This window comes from Papilio xuthus, unplaced genomic scaffold (genome assembly GCF_000836235.2).
Source record: "Papilio xuthus unplaced genomic scaffold, Pxut_1.1 DF828177.1, whole genome shotgun sequence".
NCBI lineage: Eukaryota > Metazoa > Arthropoda > Insecta > Lepidoptera > Papilionidae > Papilio > Papilio xuthus.
In genome coordinates this window covers 4,940,785-4,964,561 of record NW_013530472.1, presented here as the reverse complement: position 1 = coordinate 4,964,561, position 23,777 = coordinate 4,940,785, and the positions used below count along the sequence as shown (strand labels likewise).

The window sequence follows — 23,777 nt, the reverse complement described above, 5'->3', positions numbered from 1 at the left end:
ATCCCGTGCGAGTGGAGTCGCGGATGACAGCTAGTTTAATATAAAATCGATGCTTTGTGCCATTTATCTAAAGTTATTTCACTGTTCGCGTTTCATCAATCACATTATTAATTCAGAGTGGAGCTCGGTGCGGAGATAACGTGCAATTGTAATAGTAGGTAAATTCAATCTCTAATAATAGAATTATTAAACATCCAATACGACTTGTTCAAATTGTTTTCATTAATATCTACGTTGCTAAATGTAATCGTCATCAACTCACTATACGTCCCCAACGAGGGGCTCGGAGCCTACCTAAAGTTAGGGGTGATTAGGCCATAGTCAACCACACTGGCCAAGTTCGGGTTGACTTCACACATATCTTTGAATTTCTTCTCAGATATGTGCAAGTTGCATCACGATGTTTTCCTTCACCGTAAGAACGTCGGACAAATGTACGTATGTAAATCGAACATCGAAAAACACATTGGTACATGGCGGCATTCGAACTCAGGACCTGCAGATTGCAAGTCAAGTGCTTAACCCTTGAGCCACCAACGCTCATGGGTTAAGCACTTGACTTGGAATATAATACACAATAATAATTATAAATCCGTAGCATGTCTATCTTTACATTCTTATCTAAGATGGGTCTCCCGAGCTCAATCTGTCTTTAATTTCTTTTATGCATGAGAAACAGGATCACTTTAGCAACATTGGCTAATTCTAGATTTTCCTCGCATCGTTTTGTGGAAAATCTCCATTTTATTTAATGATGATAAGTCGAGTCGACAAGTCCTAGTATTTATGAATTAATACAAATTTTCCTCAATTAAAATTATCTTGCTACGTAATATCTGATTACATTTTGTATATTAACAAATAAAGTTTCAAGAGCCTTTATAAAATTGTATAGTAAAGTGTACAGCGGCGTGGCAAACGCGCGCCGTAAAACTCTTTATCGTCCGCACAAAACATCGCAAGTTATATCTAGGGTTGCCAACCTAAAATAAAACCGAACCTGCAAACAAATGACGTACAATCACTTGTCACTTGACTTCTTTAAGATCATCACATCTACGTAAATCATATCCTGAGCAAAAGACATTGATGCAAAACCCGCAGCAAATATGCACTTTGCAAACGAAACGAATTCGGGCACAAAAATTACTAATAAGGAAAGAGAAGGGAAAGCTACAGGGGAAGAGAATGTATTGGATATTTTTGTACATTCTTTTCCCCTGGCCCTTCAACTTAGGAAACCTATTTGTTGCTTTCCAACTCATTGTAGATTCTGATTACAGCTGGCCTCTCGATCGTTTAACACCTTGTAAAAAAATTGGCAGCCCTCGTTATATCTGCCGTGGCAAACCCGAGGATCGAGATAGCCTCTGATAACGGCAGTGCTCGCATTATTTCTCCAACGTTTGCACGTTTTTTGATAACGCAAACAAAGCCAACAAAAACAATTCATCATCGAAATTTAAAAAAGCTGTCATTGTCAATTTTCCCGCGCAATGTACCATAGTGCAATGTATTTTTTTTAAAGTGAACATGGCGAAGGTGATGCAGACTTTGAACGCGTATTTACTGGATACGTCCAGATGTTGTAGTTCGGTTGACAGGTTGAAGCATTTCTGTCTTTGTCGCAAATATCAAGGAGATCAGGTATTTTAAGATTTCTCGTTTTTATATGTTGTGTTCCAATTATTTTCTGTGTGGTTATAATCGTCATGTTTGTTTTCACAAAAACAATTAACATCGCAACGAACACTATACAGTGTACAAAATATGGATGTTTTTAATTAAATCACAACTGTCTAGTTAATGAAAATCGTGCCTCGAGCCCAGTTGTAAAAATATTTACCATCGGCCTAGTGTTTACACTGCAACTGCGAGAATCTGAAATTAAATTTTTATTTTCAACTAAAAGTTCGAAATGGATAAAATTTCACAAACTTTCGTAATCAAATATCGAACTGCTAATTTTCATTTTGCGGCCAGTTAGAAACTGAAGTTTGATTTGGTATTTAACTGTGCTGATTTTCGTTTAATTTTTCAACTTTATTTTAGTACGCACTGCACTAACTATTTTTAAGTATCGTTTAATTATAATTGGGAATAATAGTCAAAATATTACAACAAACAATATAGGAAAAAGTGGTAGACAAACTCAAAATCATAGTAGCATAATTGTTACTAAGAACTTCATAAGAGGAGATTTCTTACTAGAAGCCCGCATCAACATCAATGGCCTCTGACTGCGGCTATAAATACATAGGCTCATAATTGTTTTATTTAATTAAAATGTAACGGGAGTATATTTGACAGGTATTGTTAACATAGACAATCGTGTCAGGGTATCGGCCGCTGTCTCTGGTTTGTTTTATCTGTTTGTATTCTACAGCCACTTCACAATTCCCACGCCTTTACTGTATCAACACAAACTTTCTTCATTCAAAACGTTCATATTGTAACAACATTCAATAGACATTTCACCTGAATTTTATTATTTCTACCTACAGTATGTCCTTTTAAATGCGTTTCAATGTCAAATTGACATAACCATAAACAATGTGTTATCGTTTTAAAAAGATAAATAATATTGATGTGGTCTTTCAAACAATGCAAGGCAACTTCTGATATTATACTTTTTAAATTTATTCGTGACTGGTTTATGTTAGCAATTAAAAATTACTTCATCAAATACTATAAATAAAAAATATACATTTTATGTTTGTTTTAAAAAAAAGTGTTTAAAAATCAACTTGGTACTAATCAGAATTTAGAAGTTTCATTTTAATACGAAAAGATTAAGATATTACGTTGAAGGTTCATCGGTCGCTTCCATAACCATAACCTAAATGTCATTAGAAAGTTTACCCATACATTATTTAAGGTAACTATTTATTAATGATGTCAGTTAAGTAACTTCTACAATAATGATATTTGATTAAAAACGGTAATAACTATTACATCTTCCTTGTACATGTTACATTTGACGTTTAATAATTATATGTTAATTTCGTAACATCCTGTAGCCTAAATCTATTATAGAGAGTGATATGTTTTTATATTCGTATTCTACCTCTGATTGTCATATAGTGCTGTTTTTTTTGGTTTTTCAATAATATTATATAAGAACCGGCACTAGATTTACCTTATTAAATTCTTACCAGCATCGCTATGTTGTGCTATATACAGAGATCATTATCTGTGCTATCGAGTACCGATAACACACATTATTGATATGTCGAAATCTTGTTATAGCACAGATAAAATATCATTAAAGTATCTCAATTCGTCTAAACACTTATTCCAACTTATTAACTAAGCTAGTGTTGTTAAGCTTTGCAATACCTCTGTTAAGTTTTCATTTTATGTTAGAGAAAGTCAATATTTTTGTTAATTTTATCATCATCTTATGTCCCCACTGATGACTTGGTGTCTACCCTAAGTTAAGGGCCCTAAGTAAAGGCCTAGTCAGCCATAGTCAACCACGCGAGTCTAGTGCATCTTGACTTCACACATATCTTTGAATTTCTTCTCAGATATGTGCAGGTTGCATCACGATGTTTTCCTTCACCGTAACAACGTCGGATGTAAACGTAAATATGTAAATTGGATATCAAAAAACTCATTGGTACATAGTGGAATTCGAACCCGGGACCTTCAGATTGCAAGTTAAGTACTCGAATACAAATCTTTTTAGTTTTAGGTGCTCTCATAATTGATTCTTATACATAGTACATTTTTAAAAAGTCGTTGTGATACAAAAATAACTAGAATTTTACTGTGTCGTTGAATTTTTATAGTAACTTTGTGGCTCTATAAAGTGAATTAATATTTAGTAGAATGGAATTTATATTGAAAATATATTATCAAAAGATATTAAACGTAGCGACCTTGCGGGCCGTGCTCGCTCTAATGTAACATTCTATTAACGAAACGTTTGACCTTCCTTAACTCAACATAGTTTACTTGGATTTAAATTAACTTTAATACGCTCTAGAAATACTTTTATACATTTATCTATCAACAAAATTACTATGAAATAAAAACTAAGAACTGTAAATAGACCAGTATTAAATAAAAAACAAAAAATCCAAACTGATACGATAATAAGAAGATGAATATAAATCTATTATTTCAGTTAATAATTAGTAATGCCGTTTGGTCTAAGGAATGTCACTGTTACGTTTCAACGCCGGAAAACGCATCCAAAAACATATTCTTATCCCCCTCGTTTTGTTTTAAAAAGTTGAGACAACAATATATCAATTGTCAAAAAACAAACTTAATTTTGTCTTAAAAGTTATAGATTATATTAAATGTAACTATATATCAGATTAGTCGTCAGTTGTGTGATTTATGTATTTACATATAAAAACATTGTTATCCAAATTAAGCCCATTACAATACTAACTTCCAAACATATGCAACGTTCTGACGCAAGTATGTATTGTGCTTCCAAAACGTATTGCAACATTTCGTATAATTCACTCGTAACATATTTAGATAGGTGAATGTAAATTTAAAACAACGCCAGGTTCCTTTAATGAAAGGCTGGTTGTTTCTATTAAAAGTTTTCCGTTAACTACGTACGATTTTCTGTAATTGATCCCTTATGCGTTCTTATGTTCTTATAACAAACAATTAGATTCAAAACATCTCGCGAAATATTTTATATTTTAGATAACGCTTCAGTTGTAGGGATTTAGAATTGAAGTGGTAAAAAATCTTTTGTCCTACATGTTATGTCGAAAGACGAAACTGGTGAAAATTTGGTTCTTCTGTCCGTCATATAAACATCAAGCATTGTAACGAAGATTGAATTTATAAAATTTAGCAAACAATCGCCTACCAGGAATGCAAAACACATGTAATTAATTATGCTGTCGTAAATATTGAAAGCGGTCGTAACCGGCTTAAGGCAATCGAATGATCATTCGTCATTTCCGACAAAAAGCATACTGTTAACCTGTGAGGTTCTCTATAGTGCGCACGTCACGACGGTATGGCGTCGCGTCAGAACTGGATAAACCGTTAGCCATAGAGCATAGAACGTTGACCATAGAGTGTAAAGTGTCAGCCATAGAGCGATCGTGATTTAGAGTATGGTGTCGTCATCGCCGCGGGCGCAGGCTCGCTCGCAGCATGACGTTGACCCAGAAAGGATAAAGGCCTATTCGGTAAGTATTGTTAGCTGCAACATGTTTTCCCACGGTGCTGCTCTTGTTTTGTGACATTATGTACTAGAGATTCAACACAGTAAAAAACTGCTTGTAACCTCAATAATAAGCGTAAAATAAAAAATAATATTCGCACAACACTGCCTAGTGCCAGATATAAGCGACCATTGAACTAAAATAGTCATTATTACTTCATCTTTAATGAGTTCACTATTCCTAACACTAATTTTTACTAGTTTCAACATCGTTACACTAAAAAATTATTTTTTAGTTTTGTGACAGTATTTTTTTCCATCCTTTACCTTGATTATTCACCAAATTTGTGCAACGTAGTTAATCTATACGGGGGTGTTATAGAGATGGGGGGTTAGATTCGGACTTCCTCCCCTTGCATGCAAATGGTAACACTAAAAACAAACGGCGTGCCAAAGTCATTTGCAGGAAAAGGCAGGAATAAAAGACAGGAATGGCAGGCAGTAGTGTCCGCTCCGCTGGGCATATCGTTCATTGCACAACGGAATGTCAACGATACAATAAAATATGCTTCACTGAATTGGCAAGGCTGTGACCTTAGACAATCTTCAAAAGCGTCAATAGCCTAATGGTGAAGGGTACGGATTTCCGATCACGAGGTCGGGGGTTCGAATCCCGCCATTCGACTATTGTCGTAAACCATATCCTAGCACAAGCTTAGAGCTTATTTGGAATGGTTAAAGAAATATTAGTAAATTTACACAAAAATCTGCTAATATTTTATTTAAAAAAAATCTAACATTTGTTATATTGATTTAGTTAGAAGTTCTAAAAAGTATCAATTGTTTATTAAATATTTCTAATCTTGTTAAAAATATTAAACACGAGTCATATCTAAAAAAAAACTGTCTCTCCTTGTTCGTTTTCTAGCAAATGGTTAAGTTCAAAGTAAATGGAATAACCGCAGCGCAGAGTAGTTTAAAATTCTGTAAGAACCATAGACCCTTCGTTATACAATTATTAAATTAAAGCGCATTCGTTTTGCAGCGCTCGAGGTCGTGATTTTGTCTCTCTCTCACATTTAGGGTTCCCACATTAATAAAGATCCTTTGTAATATATCACAAAATGAATATTGTGTAAATTATTTATTTTATATAGTAACAAAAAACTATCAGATTCCTTAAAGTAGTTAAAAATAAATTAAATTGCATGTGAAAAGATCAATTAGATAACCGTGGAAAGTAGATACGTTAATAAAGTATATATAAACGTATAAAACTTTTTTTTTTAGAAATTTCCCAGAATTTTCGCATGTTTTTTGAATAAAATTTTCTTCCGAAGAACTTGACAACCCTGGCCACAACGTACAGTGACGCAAGTGCACTGACGTCATACGCCTATCGCCATCTCACTCGCACACGCTAAGGCTTTGTGTTATTGTGTCGCTACGAATACATCTTGCTATTAATAAGTATTTAACTGTATTTAAGTTAATTAATTAAATATTTATTTTGTGCTCGAAGATTGGCAATTAAAATTTATTTTGTATATAATTATAATATAATAGTATTGAAAAAAATGTGTCATGGGCTTTAAGATCGTCTAGTATCAAAAGCTTAGATGTTACAATAACCGTAGTGTTCCTCTTTCCCTTCCCAACCTCTTATAAGGAAAGGATGGGAAGTGTAAGTGGACTTTCCGAACGGGAGGATGCATGGGAAGGGAAAATATTTTATTTCTGTGCATCCTCCGTCGATTAAAGGTAGGCAACGCATATGCTTGCGTATGTCTATGTGCAACGGTCACTTCGCTCTTTCAGCGATTTCAGGTGGCCGCTCGCTCGTTTGCCACTTTTTGATATAAAATAACACAACTGAAGACAGCCGAAAATATTGTCATTGTTTTTACATTGAAATTTCGAATGTAAAAATTCACGGTTAAAATCATTTTACCCAAAAAAAGATTCCTTTTCTTTTTTAAATATAAAATAGTTTTAAAAATGTTTTTGACTGATAACAGACAAAGATGGGAATTTAATTAAGTATTTTAATCATTCATGTATTTTGGATAACAAAGGCATTACACAATGGAAGCCCTGTGGGTGCAATCAATTACACAAGGAATGCCTTCCTCGTGCCGAATCGTGACGTCATCAGAAAGTCTTAACTTTGAATTAATGTGGGGTTTCGTTACGAGTTTATTAGAGATTTTACTTTACGTAATTACAATAATCCTAATAGAAATTCAGATTATAAAATGGTTTAGTATTAGTATTGTCATTTAATTGCTGTTTTTCTGTTTCTTTCACATGTTCCGATTAAATTTAATCCACTTTATAGTTACTAATTGAGGTACAATTTTTTTTCTTTAAGTAACGTATCTTTTGCTTAACCGGAAACGCATCTGCAGTTCTTCTGTATATTCATGGAAACCAGTGACTTCTATAAAAAGTCCCACTGCTTAAATGCCCCTCAAATAATCTTACTAATATTATAAATGCGAATGTTTGGATAGTTGGATGGATTGATTGATTATGTTTGTTTATTTGAAGGTATCTCCAGAACAGCTTCATGAATCTCAATGAAACTTGACATATATGTAAAAAACAGTCCTGAAAACACATAGTCTACTAATTAAGTTTTTTTTAATTCAATGCGAACGGAGTCAGGGACAACAGCTAGTGTATTATATATATTATGTTAACTAATATGTTGTTGTCTTCCAGGAACAACTACGTCAACGTAAAGAGGCTGAGGAGCGGATCGCTGCACAGAATGAGTTCCTGCGAACTTCATTGCGCGGCTCACACAAGCTGCAGGCGCTCGAGTCCACACCTGCGGGCACTGCATTTGTCAATGATGCCTACGAAGAAGATATCGATGAAGTATCACCATTATATACTATTATTGGTAAGTAAAACTAACAAATAGTAACTCACTGATATCTAAATATAGACTGGTTATAAGACTAAGTATTTTGTGCTAGTTTGATAGCTGTTTGTAACCGTGCTGTACAGCTCAAAATGATGTTGCAAAAATAATCCGAACTGGTTAAATGGTTTATCGTCTGCTTTAACGATATTTAGATATGAATAAAAATGTCAAAAATAACGAGAATAGTCAATATTTCAACATTGACTATTGCCAAGACTGATGAGGTTCGTAATCAGGAAATACTCTTTTTAAAAATTTTACATATTATAGTATCATATACCACAAATATTGAACCAAAGCAGTACAAATTGTCAGGAATCTTTTCTACATTCCCTAAAGGTAAAACGTAAAAAAGAAAACAAGCTACTAATGAGCTTTGGCTACGATAAAAGATAATTAATTATTTAGCTACAGAGACGCTTTGAACTAGCTACGAGAACCTTTGATTATAGAGAAACGGACTAAGCAAAGACCCGCTGTTTTTTTTTAAATTCTGCTACTTTTTGAAAAGTAAAGATGATAATCAGATTAATTCATGCTCGCAAATACGCAAGCAAGTTTAGATTTATTATTTAGTTTTTTTTGACAGAGGGAAAAGCGCGCTTAACAGGTCCTGTTTCTTAAAAGTCAAAGATAACGGACGTCTCTTTCTTCAATAACACGACAATTAGTGCGGAGAAATATCCTTTCCAATTAAAATAGAGCTCGGCAAAAATGTATCTTCATTCCACTATAATAAAACAAGGAATTATTTCTTTCGTGCATTGTTGAACAGTTATAATTGTTTTAAATTTCATCAAGCAAATATTATGATGTGATTTTTTAAACAAATGTTTCGAAAATCTTATTAATATTCACCGTATGATCGTGAATGATGTCCGTGTGTAATTCCCAGATGAAAATTGTAAAGACTTGACAAATTGAAAAATTGTGTCACATTGTGAATGAATTCGTTCGATATTCAATTTGGCGATTCTTTACAATTTAGCAAGGCTTATTACAAAAGGACGGTATTCGCGATTTGTCGGTGAATTAAACTTGATATAGTGTGTTCAACAGATATGATTTTCCATATTGATAACGATAAATATGTAAACTAAAATAATTCGTCATAAAAGATAAAAATGATAAGCGATTGCTCGATAACAATGATAAGAAATAATAACAATCATCTGATCTTTTGTCTACCAAGGACTACTGGGGACAGCATTTTATACCTACACCTAGTGTTACCAAGTCGTCAAACCTAATAGCAAACCAGCCAGTTTGGCCGGACTTTCGAACCCTTTATTTTGGCCGGACATGCAATCAAAAAGCCGGCTTCTCCGGACGCCTGGCAATACTACCTACATCTAATCGTATATCCATCAACATCACATTTTGTCACTATTCTGGTCGATTAATAAGATTGTCTACTAATTATTCTAAATATAAGATTTGACTTTCAAAATATGTCAGATTCTCATCTTGATCTGGTACTAGATCCAAGTCTCATGATGTATAATGATCTGAACTACAATATGGATGAATTTAATGATATAAATGCAATGCTACGATGAATCTTTATTAAGACACATGCTGTTTGTGTATTGTAGCAAAATAATCGTTTCTTTGGTCATGATGTTCTAGTCAATAGATTTTCTAATAAATATCTCTGTTCCAGACTACGAGGATGTGATAGCGGCTCTCTCGCGGCTGCAGTCTGCACTACAGGCGGCGGGTGTGGGATGTGCGGGGGCGGCGCGGGGCGCGGCGGGCGCAGCGACGCTGCTGGCGGCGGCGGGGAGTCCCCTGCGCGCCGCACTGCGCACGCGCTCCGCCGTGCTGCGCGTGCGACCATTACCGCCACCTGTCGGCCGCGCGGGGGACAGGCTTAGAGATGTTAGTGCTCCTTAAATTTTATACTTAAAAAAATGGTAGCTTCTTCTATACTGTAATCTCACGCTGTGCCAAATTTCAGTCATATTATCCATAGGTACATAAGAATTACGATTATGAGAACGTAAACTAACAATTGATCTACAATAATCGTATCAATAATACAAGAGACTAAAAATCAATTTGACTACAAAAAAGTTAGGAAAATTTCCAGATAAATTACAGAATCTTCGTCATTTCCGTCCGTCGTTCCGATTTTCATCAAACATCGTAAACGCATCACTCACAAATTAGTTTTCCGATTTGAATTTTCCGAATTTAATACGAGTAAGAGATGACGTCACCAGTTCACGACAGGCGCGCTCCGAACCCGTCTCGTCTCTCGCGTTATTACAAATTTTAAAGCTCCCCGAACGAAATACTTTGATCAAATACGTTTTAAATAATCATAAATATTTATTAATTCTCGTAGGAATTTCTACTATATGGTTTCTCAATTAATCTTTCCTAAGACTCAACGGTACAACAAAATATCGACCAAATTATTAAAGTCCTAAACTTCTTATTTTCACACTATTCTAATTGTCACACTAAGGAAAGGTTTCAAGAAAGAAATCTACACTAAGGTTTTCTTGAGTGTAGCAGTAAAAGAAATTGAAATTTTCGAGTTGAACTTTCAAATATTTGCTATTTAGTCTCTGAATTTCTCACGAGTCCTAACACTTCATCTTCTAAACTCATTCGGAATGCATTACATTATACTGTAAAAGTAGCTTAAGGCATGTTTACCGAGAGTTTCCACTACCTAATACAAAAACATATTGTTATCTCGCTTGTTTTTAATAGGAACGTAAGGGATAACACCATTTTAAATTGTGTCACTTGAATGAATTACAGATAATTAAAATCAAATCGTTTTAGAAAATACTTCATGGAACTTGAAAGTAAATACTTTTGCACGGCACTGTACTTGAAAGCACTTACAAAACGTGAAGACGCTTTAAGTAGGTCTTGTATGGGCTTAAAATGTTAAACATTCTTGTCGTTTTTCTCTTAAGAATTCTTTCTTTCCGTCTGCAAAATACTTAAGGACCGTAAGATATGTCGTTTGCTCATATGCGTCCCGAACGAGGGGCGCCGCCCCGTTAGTAAGTGCGCTGGCCTTTAATAGACCAGACTTATTTACTTTGATATGAAGTAAAGATTTATGAAAGTATTAGCTGTCGCCCGCGATTCCGTCCGCGCGTAGTCTTCCAGGCTATGTTCGACATTTACGCCAAATTTAAGCGAGATCCATGCAGCCGTTCTGGAGACACCTTCAAACAAACATGCATCTAAATATTCACCTTTATAATATTAGTAAGATATATTGTGTTGTGTTGTCAGTGTATAGACTCGCTGCGCCCCCTGGCGGCGAGCGGGGAGAGCGCGGCGCTGGCGGCGGAACTGCTGGCGCTGCTGGGCAGCCTGGAGCTGGAGAGCCTTGCGCAGGCGCACGACCAGGCCGCCACGCTGCTCGACCCCGCCTGCTTTTCGCGGACCAACAAATATAAGGTCAACTAGAACTGGTCAAATCTCACACTTACTGTAATAAAAACTAAAAAGTATTAGTATTATTGTAAGGTCCTTCAAGAAAACTCACAAATTTCTTGAGTGGCGATAATATGAACTTCCTGTTGTGTTATAAGTAACTCTCATAAGACAATTTCGACCTCTGATTGATTTTAATATCTATCTAAGTGACACTTAGCGGTATTTTGTGTTAATATTGAATTGTTGAATTGCAGACTGGAAACGCGGATCACAAAAACGGAGATAAAGCGCTCGCGTCCGATGACGCAAGCGAACAAATTAAAATCATCAAAATAGAGAAGACTAATGAACCACTTGGTAAGATATTTGTAATAACCAGTGTAGGCCATTGTTGTTACTTGTCAAGACTTTTAACCATATAAAATTACCAAGTATTAGTTCATCGTGTAACCATAACAGTGTTAGAAAGATAACTAAAAGCTAGAATAGATTTTTTCAATATAGACATAAGTTTCAATGGCACAGGTGTGACGTAATAAACGTTGTCCAGTTAAATATGTGCCGCGAGGCGGAAGTCACTAAACACTTTAACTCCATTAAGTGTAGCCCCCCGGGTTACCTAACTCAATCTCGTGTGCACTGATATCACTGCGAGTAAGCTGTACGTAAAGTACACAAAATATGTTACACTATAAAACATTTAACTACAAACATAAAACCTATGTTTGTAAGGCTTTTTAAGATTGAAGGTAGTATAATAAATTACGCCTTGTACAAAAATAAGAGCGTTGGTGGCTCAGGGTCGAGCATCTTGCATCTGCAGGTCCTACGTTCGAATCCCGCCATGTACCAATATGTTTCCGATTTAAATATGTACATTTATCCGAGGTTCTTACGGTGAAGGAAAACATCGTGATGCAACCTGCACATATCTGAGAAGAAATTCAAAGATATGTGTGAAGTCAACCCGTAGTGGGCCGGTGTGGTTGACTATGGCCTAGTCACCCCTAACTTAGGGTAGGCTGCGAGACCCTTAGTGGGGACGTATAGTGAGTTAATGATGATGTACAAAAATAACACACGATACCAAGACCTAATAGAAAATTCTAAAAATCGTATAAAACGAATTAGGTTTTGGTAACCTTATCTTTACCTCCGTTACCTTCTCCTAAGCCATAGACCTGATTTTATAAGTTTTCACACGTTACATCAAAGACGTCGATTCTAGTATCATAACACGGTGATATGTGTAACAAGATGTGGTGTTCGTGGTTGTGTGTCAGGTGCTACAGTGAGGAACGAGGGCGAGGCGGTGATCATCGGCAGGATAGTGCGCGGGGGCGCCGCGGAGAAGTCCGGCTTGTTGCACGAAGGAGACGAGGTGAACAAATACTTGCTTCTACTTTCAATAAATATCTAACCCTACCCTTTCGCTATTTCAAATCTTTTGTTTGCTAGCTTCATTTAAATCTTAAACTAACTAATGTTTTTTGTAACCATTTCACCAAAATTCTAGCCTTGTGCTAGGATTCGAACCCGATTACGTGATCGGATGTGTGTACATTTAATCATTAGTCTATTGGTACTTCAAAGAGTACTTATAACTAGTGTGTACATTCCAGCTGCTGGAAGTGAACGGCGTGTCAATGAGGGGCAAGTCAGTGCACGAGGTATGCCAGGTGCTAGGCGCGCTGGCGGGCACGCTGACCGTGGTGCTGGCGGCGGCGGGCACGCGCACCACGCAGCCGCAGCGCGCCGCGCACCGCGTGCTGCACGTGCGCGCGCACTTCGACTACGACCCCGAGGACGACGTATACATACCATGTCGAGAACTAGGTACATTTATAAAATGTTTCCTAGTATAATTCTTTTCATATATCTAGGCGGCTCAAGGACATGTGCGCGATGCGTAGTGCCATCTTACGCAACTTAATATTGTTTTCTCTGCAACAACACCGACCCGGCAAGATACTTGAAAACCTTTATGACACTCAATCAATGAATTGGACAATATTTTATAGCAAATGAAAATACTGTTTCCTTACATAAGGCATCATGTGTTTGCAGGCATAAGTTTCCAGAAGGGCGACGTGCTGCACGTGATCAGCCGCGACGACCCCAACTGGTGGCAGGCCTTCCGCGAGGGCGAGGAGGACCAGACCCTGGCCGGTCTCATCCCCAGCCAGGCCTTCCAGCATCAGTCAGTATACAACTTTACAAACTATAACGTTTTATTTTATGTGATAACATAGCAAACGAATAAACGGTCACCTAAATTCGCCGAAATAGCAGCATAGAATGAGAATATTTTCCCTACCAACGTATCCACCCCTCCGTCAAATCGACTTCCCATTCCCATCCTCTCTTTACAAGAAAAGGGTAGGATGGGAAAGGGAACAATAAGTCTGTGGCACGCACACTCCCAGCTGAAGTAATGTTTTTGTCCCCCACCAGACGTGAGTCTATGAAGTTGACGCTGGCGGGCGAGGCGGCGGCGCGGGACAAGCCGCGCAAGGGCGGCACGTTGCTCTGCGCCAAGAAGCCGCCGCGCAAGAAGAAGACCAAGAAGGCCACCAGCGAGGCCGGGTACCCGCTCTACTCCACCGCCGCTGGGGAAGGTAACCCTCACTACATAACTACCATTTCACAGATTTAAGTAAGTGCGACTCTGGTTGTGTCATATCCTTTGGTAGAAATACATTTCTAAATATCAGAGTCAGTAATAAATATTTCTTACTGTCCTACTCAGAGTCACTAAATGCTCTCTATAGTGTAGATTTAGCATGAGAAATGCCCAACTGTTTTCAAGCAGATGTATAAAAAACTATACAAAGCGACTGATTAAGTAAATTTTGTAAGTGTTTGCTCGGTGCTCGGCCGAATGGTCCTTGGAGGCGGATGAGGATGATGTGTAAGCGGTGGTATATGTTGCAGAGTACGAGCAGGAGGAGATCCTGACGTACGAGGAGGTGGCGCTGTACTACCCGCGCGCCTCACACAAGCGCCCCATCGTGCTCATCGGACCTCCCAACATCGGCCGCCACGAGCTGCGTCAGCGCCTCATGGAGGACGCCGCGCGCTTCGCCGCCGCCGTGCCGCGTCAGTACTGCACCTCCACACCTGTCTCACCTGCACCTCCACACCTGTCTCACCTGCACCTCCACACCTGTCTCACCTGCACACCACCTGCACACCACCTGCACGTGTATGTAACGCGGCTACCTCTCTGTGCAGACACGTCGCGCCCGCGCAAGGATCACGAGGTGCCGGGACAGGACTACCACTTCATCTCCCGCACGCAGTTCGAGGCTGACATATTGAATAGGAAGTTCGTCGAGCATGGAGAATATGAGAAAGCGTACTACGGTAACTTATACCATATTATAAATAACATAAGGCAAACCAAAGACTTAAAACAACTTTAATGCTTTTAGCTTAACTTTAAGTTAACGAATTGAGTGAATACAGGCACGTCTCTGGAGGCGATCCGCGAGGTGGTGAGCTCGGGCAAGATCTGCGTACTGAACCTGCACCCGCAGTCGCTGCGGCTGCTGCGCGCCTCGGACCTCAAGCCCTACACTGTGTTTGTCGCACCTCCCTCGCTGGAGAAGCTGCGACAGAAGAAGATACGTAACGGAGAGGCCTTTAAGGTACACACAAACTCAACTAGTAAACGAATCTGCAACCTCAATAAAGTGAATCGTGGGTTTCTGAGACCAAATCTCTTAAAACATATTGTTATATCAGTTTTGTCAAAAATAATGACAATATGTTTATACAGAATTTTAGATCTAAGAAACTAACGGGCGGTGATTATATCTTAGTATAAAAACAGCGTAAATCATAATAGAAGTATTCTTAAATAAGTATGCATTTAAATAACCTAAAAAATAATCAAAGTGTTATATATTTGTAGGAGGAGGAATTAAAAGAAATAATAGCGACGGCGCGAGACATGGAGCTGCGCTGGGGACACCTGTTCGACATGATCATCATCAACAACGACACGCAGCGCGCCTACCAGCAGCTCCTCAACGAGATCAACAGTCTGGAGCGCGAGCCGCAGTGGGTGCCCGCGCACTGGCTCAAGCACACCTAGCGCCCGCACACTGGCGCCCCCAACGCTATCCGTACATACGATACCGAGACATCGATTCTACGACTCGGTATATCGATACTTCACAAGCTGTATCTAACGGCACAGCGAATGGTTTTACATTTGCTCGCTTTTTTAAATCGGCGCGAAACTCCGCCTCTGAATAGTGATGTGATCAGTGATAAGTGCGAACTCGATGTTATAAAGTTTAGTGATGTGCTCCCAAAGCTACCTTGTTTGATTAAAGGTAAACGTTTGGATTTGGAAACCGGTTTGTCCGCGCGGATCGAGTGAGAACCGACGAACGACAATCGATATTTCGTGTGTAACGAGTATTATTCGAAAATCGATATGAAAATGCACGGAAATGGCATTTTAGTACCGAAATAAGTTTTTTTCATGATAAAACAGTGTTGTAACATTGATTATGTTATTAAAGCTATCATGTTAGTTTTTCTTTGTAAAATTTATTTACCAAAATTAATATGTGATGTAAAATCAAAGTGTAACTTCTTTATAAGCTCACAATGGATCAAATCAAAGTCTTCCGAATATTCCGCTTTGTTACAAATGTACCATTTCCGTGTAAATAGCGAAGAATGGAAAAGTAAAGGAAAAAAAATACGTTCAGTCATGACAGTTTAATGCAATAATTCGCCCTGTGGTCTTATTCTAGGATTTAATCAAATCTGTGTTTCTAGTTTATAGATAGCAGGTTTGAATAAAAAATAATAACAAATATACTGCCTTATTCGTAAACGTTGTAAATTATCAAAAACTGATGTTAACGTTAATTCATTTTATTAGATGGAAAAATGCGCTAAGTCCAAATTATTAAACGCATTTTTTTTTATTGAAAAATAATATGTAAAAAGGCAAACACCATTTTGTTTTTTGTAATTATGACTATTTTTTTACAGAAACTCTAAAAAAGCACTTTGTGATTTGTTACTCTTGAATTAAACTGAATAGTGAAATTCGTGTTTGTTTTTTACGTACAGATGCTTCCTTTTTTCGAAACCGAAAATTTTAGTGATGTGCCTTTCATTAATTTAAACGTCAAAGATTAAACCATAAACAATAAAGCAACGGAATTTATAGTTTTATAAAATAAGAAAAAACTATTAACCATAAACTTGTCTATTGTCAAAATTTATACAGTAGAAATAAAAATATAGAACTTTTCAAAAATCATAAGTAGATAGCCTTTGTGAATTTCTCTTTCTAAAACGAGAGACATTACTCTTCGTATAGAAAATTTAAATCATTGAAATAAATTTGACTAAGATTATATCGCTATAATAGTGAGTAGAAAAGCAATATTTTATATCCATGTAATCTCCTACTGTACAACGACATATCTGTTTTTATATTAAAGTAAATCAAAGTGGCCAAAATAAAATTCCTTTTTGTCAAAAATACTATTTTAATGTACCCATATTTTTCGCTTAAATTTATCAGATTATAACTTTGTATATCAAAAACTACAAACAAATATACGTTGTTTTACACTGCGGGTTTGGAAGAAAACAACAACATTTCTAAAACAGCAGCCAAGTTCTCGAACCTTGTAAATGTTTCGATAATGCTTCACGAAATTTTGTCACAAAAGTTTGTCATTTACCTATATTTGTAGAGATTTGTTACAATTTTAAAGTTCTATTCAATATTGTATATCTTTTATTCCATTGAATTGAACGAAATTTGTGATTATTTTAAAGGAATTTTACCCAATCGTAGTTTTAATCAAATCTGAATTTATTAGAATCGATTACAATAATAATGCGGTAATTAATTTGTTTATAAATTAATGTTTTAAAAACTATTTATAAACCAAGTTTTTAAAAGTCCACGATTTTTAAATTCAATTAACTTGTAAGTAGAAAAAAAATATGCATTCCAAATGATATAGTGCCAAATACAAAATGGCCGCGATGGATTGCGGGCGTTGTATGAAATTTATCATTTGACGTTATCACAATATATAAATTAACAATGTTTATTTTTATCGTGTACGTTTGTAGTATCTCGAATAGTGACCACTTTGTTGTGTGATTTTTGGGATATAGTGTAATCGTGTTTTTTAAAATTGATTGTGAAAATGCGTTTTATTGTAATTTGTAAGTTATTATGTATCGGAGTATAAATTCAAATATAGCCTGTGGAGGTGCTAAAATTGTTAACTGTTTTGTTCTATCTTGTGTATCTTTATTGTTGCTCGGAGCGCGCATGAGACAAGCAGGGACATGGCAACATTGCTTCATGCGCGCTCGCTTGCGAACGCAGACTTGTCGGGATTTCACAGTATTGATATTATCTAATTTATAAATAGCTCTGTAAATAATATTAACAATTGAATAAATAATGAATATATTATAAAAACATGTTAATAGAGAACAATTCTGTGTAAATAATAGAGTACTTATTAAATTTAATATCATAAATGTACCTTCTTTTATTTTCTCCACCATCCAAATCAAACTAAACCACAAAAAATGCCACACCTATACCTAACTTACTGAGTTTAAACAAGTTATATGATTTAAAGAAGTACGCGCTAAATTAGCTTGGGATTATATGGACATTGCCAAGTAAACGCTTTGTTCACACAATAACCAAAGATTCACATACCTTAATTCGAAATCAACAAAAAATGCACGGAAAAATATGAATAACAACAATAAAAGTGTGACAAGCTTATCTGGGTTGAACAAAACACGATAGCAGCGCCTCTCGCACCGGGCTACGGTCTCTCTCGCCGGGCTTCTCAGCAGTCTTCTTTGAAAATACTGTATAACAAGGATCTTGAGACACTTTAAATTTGCGAGGGAGGCGTTAGTGAGCTGATATAGTGTAGAATTACTCATGTCCACCGGATCAGTTAAACAGTCGGTCTATTATCTATCATATTGTTAATTAGATTAATCCTATATTACTCTGGGAAAGAATATTTATTTATTTATTTAGGAATGCCAATAAAATATGTTACATACAATTTTACTTAGTACATAGGTTACATAATAAAGAGTAAGCTATAACATATTTCAATTACAGGCAAACACAACATTCGCGTAAATAAAGAAAGTGCTAGAGAAAAAAAAACAAACAAACTATAAACAATATTGAACTTACATACATATAAAGAGTTTGACATCAATACACGGTTACAGTCAGTGGATTAATTTAGAAATACATATTTAAATATAAGTAACAATAAAATAAATATTACCTAATCGGATTTAATGAAACAATAGTATTAAGTTTGTTAAGAAAAGATGACGCTGAATCAGAAAAAATGTCTATCTCCGGTAAATGATTAATAGTTTTATTGAATTCACATGAAATCCTATTGATAGGTGCATTTCTGCCTACGTTTGAGCGATAACGACGAACCATCAACGTATCTCTTTTTCTGCTACATCTACTACATTTTTAGACGCATTGCGAGGGACAAGTAGCTCAATCTTGCTTATTAATTCTGGCGCCATGACAACACTGTTTATGATTTTATATAATAACATTAAATCTGTTTTAGCCTGTTATAATATAATGACTATTATATCAGAATAAATGTCTAGTAGCAATCCAGTAGGATCCAAAACTGGGGAAGTTCACTGCGTATCAGTAGAAAAAATCGTAATGAAATTGTGGCGGTTATGAAGCCATAGACAATTTTGGTTTAAAATTAATCGATACGGTCACAACTCTATATGACATCTATGACCGTGACGTTTACATCTGACGTATGACATTTTACCTTCTGTTTGTGTATAAAAATTGGAACGGAGCGAAAGTTTAGACATAAAAGAATATATCCTCAAAACACTACTATTCATTTGTATTCTTCTAAATCAATATGCCTTCCATGAAGGTTGAAGGAGACAGCGATGGCGATGGAGATTTGTCTGGCGGGGATACTGAACGATCTGGTGGGTCTTCTAGAGGGCCAGATCGTGATTCCAGTGCAGAAGAAGCTGATGAACCGGACTCCGATGATTCCTCCGAGATGGACGAGAGTGAGTGTGAGCGGCGGCGCAGCGAATGCCTTGACAATTTGTGTAAGTTTAATTGACGTTTTAAGGTTATGTTTACAAACATTAGGGAGCAAGCTTCTGTTTTTCCGAGGCAGGTTCTGACTTATTGCATTCTAATTTCGATAACTTAGCAACCCCCTGGAACAGGGCAGGCTATGACAAGCCTAAAGAGTTTGTAAAATTTGTAAAAAGAAATACCAAATTACTTATTTAACTTATAAGTGTTTATAAAAATAATTTGCAATCTACATTTCATGTTAAAATTTATGACAGAATTCTTATACTTGTAAAATATGGGTTTCCAGCAAACTTGGAGCATCAGTTCTCATTACTGAGAGAACAGCTGTACAATGAAAGGGTGAAGCATGTGGAGTACCAGCTCGCAGAAGTCCGTGGTGGCAGATCACAGGAGTACTTAGGTCCTTTGAGACGACTGCAAGAGAATATGCGTGTTAGGTATGTATTGTTTACAGGCATGTATTCAAATTAATATCAAAATTAAAAGGCATTCCAATGTATTTGGTTTACATTAACATAGAGTTTTAGGTCCTATTATATTATATTATTGTTTGTTGCCAACCAGGCTCAATCAAATACATGTTAAGAACTGATGAAGCTAGAATTAGCAACATAGCAAAATTTAATTAGCAAAAACACTTGTCTATCATGAAGATGCATCTTGATACTAACCACAATCTTTAGGCTTAAAGCACTAAACAAATAGTGTTTCTTCTATGTTCTTATCTTAATAACATTATAAATGTGAAAGTTTAGATGTATGAATGGATATTTGTTAGAAGTTATCTCCATAACTGCTACACAAATCTCATAGTAATTTAGTATAGATATAGAACATAGTCATGGGAGAACACATAGGCGACTAATTGAGTTTTTTTTAATACCGAGATGTTGCGGGCGACTGCTATTGATTTATTATTATTATTCACATAGGATCGAGGTGGCGGGTATTTTGAAGCAGATGCGTATTGAAAACATCAAGCATATCTACGATGCTGAGGAGCAGGCAGCACATCAACATTTCAAGGTAACCGTTTAATACAGTAGAACCCCAGTAATACATTAAGAAATGCATAAAAATGTGTCTCAAGTTGCAAAAACCTATGTAAATTGGGGTATTATGCAAGAGATCGTATCAAATGTGTTCATATTACCGGGGTTCTACTATAAAATAACTACAAGTTGTGGTGTTATGAAAATTATATTCAAATAGTTAAAGTTAACTGGTAGATAATTAGTTACTGTTTAACAAGTCTAAAAGGTAAAAAGCAAGAACTGAAAAATAGGTATTGACGAAACAAATACAACTAATCCGGAAAGTCCACTTCCACTCATTTCCTTATAAGAAAAAGGGTGAGTAGGGAAAGGGGACTAATTAAGGCCTCCGGGACGCACACTCATCAGACTGTACTTGGAATAGCTTCCACTTGAGGCGTGTCTTCTGTGTGGTTGTGGTATTTCACCGGGCGAGCCGTGACAATTCGTGCGAAGATGTTAAAGCGGGCTCTACCACTGTTTACTTTATGTTTTTTATCACCGCATCATTACTATAAGTTTTGTGTTTTTAAAAACTAAACTATTTTAGAGTTAAGATTATTTATATTTTCGATTTCAATTCTCAGAAAAGTATTTAAAAGTGGTCAAAGTTATTTTTAGGTTTTTTAAAGCTTTTTAATCTTATGTTATTTTATGTCGCCATGAAATGACGTTTTTGGCAATGCACTTTGTTTTTTAATTGCGCTTTTACGATTCACTTCTTAGTTCAGGTTACTTACACTAGATGGCGTTAGTTGTAACTAACTTAAATGATGGCGTAGCAATACAAAAATAATTTTATTATAAATTTTCTTACTTTACCGATTAAATTTTTGTAAAGTAGAAATTTTTAAATCAATTTATAATTTATCTTTTTTCATAATATTATGTTCTTTAAAAATTGCTTTAATTGCTTAATTACGAAGACTTTTAAATATTGACTATATTTATTTAATGTGTAATTTTTTATTCGTATTTAATATGCAATAGCAAATTACTTAGTGTGCCTAATATTTTTAATTAACGTCAATCAACCCGCACAGTCAACCTAGGTAACCCCAACTTAGGGTAGTCGCGGTGCTCCCCAGTGGGGATAGCTGCAAATATAATGACATTCAAACGACCTTGCGTGAAAATCCGTTGAAATCTTTCGTGAGTCTAGTGACAATTGTTCAAAGGTTTTGCAGGATAATTTTATTTTCTATCATATATTTTGTAATATTAAAAATAGAAAACGGAGTTGAACTAACATAAAAAGAAATTTTTATATGAACACAAATTAACCCTTAATTCGACAAAATTTTTTGTAGTAAAAAACTGTTTTTTTTAAATAAAGTCATACTTACGTAATTTTCTCTAAACTAGTTCAGTAGATTTTTTTAATTCGTTGTTTGTCGTACTGGACACCATCGAATTAAGGGCTGAGGGTTGCAATGACTGTGACTCCAAAATAGTAAATTTAATGTTACTACAAACTTTATTTTTCGGTTGCAAATAGTTTTAAGTAAAAGCAATCATAGTAAATAAGTTATAATCTTACTAATATTGTAACTGCGAATGTCTAATCGCATGGATGGATGTATGGATGTTTGTTAGAAGGTATGTCTAAAACGGCTGCATGAATCTCGCTAAAATTTAGCATAAATGATTTTTTTTTAATTTTAAGAAAAATCTTACCGTAACTTCGTTTGTTTTTTCTGTAAATTATTGTTTTTTTTAATCAATTATTTACGTTTAATATTAATGACAAAGAAAATTTGTAACAATAATTCTTATGTAAGTTACAGACAACAATAGATTTAGTCAACTTTTAAATGCGGATCTTAGTCTATCTTGTATTTTAGAAAGTGCCTTTATGTGCTGTCTTCATACCGGATGTAGGCTGTGTTTTTACATCGATCTCTACACGGATAGTGAAATCCTAGAAATCGCAAATAACATTTTTTTTTAGAAAGACACTGCTTTTTTATTAAAGAAAACGTAATCGAATGAGCTAAATTATTGTATTTAGTGTAAAGCGCCAGATAAAAGATCTCTTTATCAATATGTTTGTTTATCAAAGATTTCAAACTAGCTGTTGCCCGCGACTCCGTCCGCGTGGATATATAACAAAAACTTAATTAGTGTAGCCTATGTGTTCTTTCAGACTATGTTCTATACGTATGCGAAATTTAATCGAGATCCGTTCAGCCGTTCTAGAGATATCTTCAAACACCCATACATCCATCCACATCACTTCCATCTAAACATTCGCATTTATAATATTAGTAAGTAAAATAAAAAGCAGCTCTTCAAGGAATAAATTCGAAAAAAAAAATGAATAAATAGTATCCTATGTCCGTCTCCTGGCTCTAAGTGTCTCCTCACCAATTTTCAGCCATATCGGTAAAGCTGTTCTTGAGTTATAAATAGTGTAACTAACACGACTTTCTTTTATATGTATAAGATATGGCAAACAAAACCGCATACTATCGAATAATTTGTTTGAAACGAACGCTTTGCATATCGGGTCAACCACTGTCTACCTAAATGTGGTTTTAAGAATTTACAATGTTTTATTTCTTTCCAGGTAAGTTTAAATGGCGATTTCTGATAGATTATTCGGTAAGTATTACACTTTTTGTCGACCCAGTCATCAACTACATAGCTTTGTGTATATATAGGTAAGTTTAAATGATTCAGTTTTCACTGGCAAAGTCGCTAGTCGCTTAGTGGATACAGGCGCATACATTTGTCCGCACTTAAGTGTTGCATATTTTTAAAACTAACTGCCTTAAAGTTATTAAATGATCTTCCTTAGTAAAGAATATGAAATGTTGAGGCTAACCGTTAGTTTCCGAAACCAAAATGTCTTTATAAAACATATCGTCATCCCTGTCATTATCTTTAACAGAACAGAGATAACAATATTTGTTAAATGAAGATTTAGGGCTTAGAAACCGAGTGTTTGAATTCTTGAAAAGTTGAATTTTAATAGCTACTTGGTATGAAATTCAAGAGAGCGTCGGTGGGTCGGAAAACATGATGCAAACTGCACATATCTGAGAAGAAATTCAAAGATATGTGTGAAGTCAACCCGCACTTGGCCAGCGTGGTTGACTATGG

At 35.8% G+C, this 23,777-nt stretch overlaps 2 protein-coding genes across 5 annotated transcripts in view; both read left to right on the top strand.

Annotated features, from left to right (window-relative positions):
• Positions 1 to 18,012, top strand: part of LOC106113766 (MAGUK p55 subfamily member 5-like) — a 36,775-nt gene extending 18,763 nt beyond the window's left edge. For 3 of the 4 annotated variants that reach the window (XM_013306696.1, XM_013306695.1, XM_013306694.1), the window contains exons 2-14: positions 4,979 to 5,171; positions 7,871 to 8,054; positions 9,742 to 9,959; positions 11,343 to 11,510; positions 11,744 to 11,846; positions 12,773 to 12,870; positions 13,112 to 13,325; positions 13,557 to 13,689; positions 13,944 to 14,107; positions 14,424 to 14,588; positions 14,724 to 14,855; positions 14,958 to 15,139; positions 15,406 to 18,012. In XM_013306696.1, coding sequence (XP_013162150.1) covers positions 5,097 to 5,171; positions 7,871 to 8,054; positions 9,742 to 9,959; positions 11,343 to 11,510; positions 11,744 to 11,846; positions 12,773 to 12,870; positions 13,112 to 13,325; positions 13,557 to 13,689; positions 13,944 to 14,107; positions 14,424 to 14,588; positions 14,724 to 14,855; positions 14,958 to 15,139; positions 15,406 to 15,588 — 2,019 coding nt within the window. In that variant the 5' untranslated portion in view covers positions 4,979 to 5,096 and the 3' untranslated portion in view covers positions 15,589 to 18,012. Of the gene's footprint in view, positions 1 to 1,243; positions 1,648 to 4,978; positions 5,172 to 7,870; positions 8,055 to 9,741; positions 9,960 to 11,342; positions 11,511 to 11,743; positions 11,847 to 12,772; positions 12,871 to 13,111; positions 13,326 to 13,556; positions 13,690 to 13,943; positions 14,108 to 14,423; positions 14,589 to 14,723; positions 14,856 to 14,957; positions 15,140 to 15,405 lie in introns of those variants that run through there. The other variant, XM_013306693.1, reaches the window with a different exon arrangement.
• A 1,305-nt stretch (positions 18,013 to 19,317) lies between these two features.
• The window catches only part of Brms1 (breast cancer metastasis-suppressor 1-like protein), a 50,962-nt gene continuing 46,502 nt past the window's right edge, over positions 19,318 to 23,777 (top strand). The window contains exons 1-3 of the mRNA XM_013306482.1: positions 19,318 to 19,643; positions 19,925 to 20,075; positions 20,571 to 20,664. Coding sequence (XP_013161936.1) covers positions 19,442 to 19,643; positions 19,925 to 20,075; positions 20,571 to 20,664 — 447 coding nt within the window. The 5' untranslated portion in view covers positions 19,318 to 19,441. The remainder of the gene's footprint in view (positions 19,644 to 19,924; positions 20,076 to 20,570; positions 20,665 to 23,777) is intronic.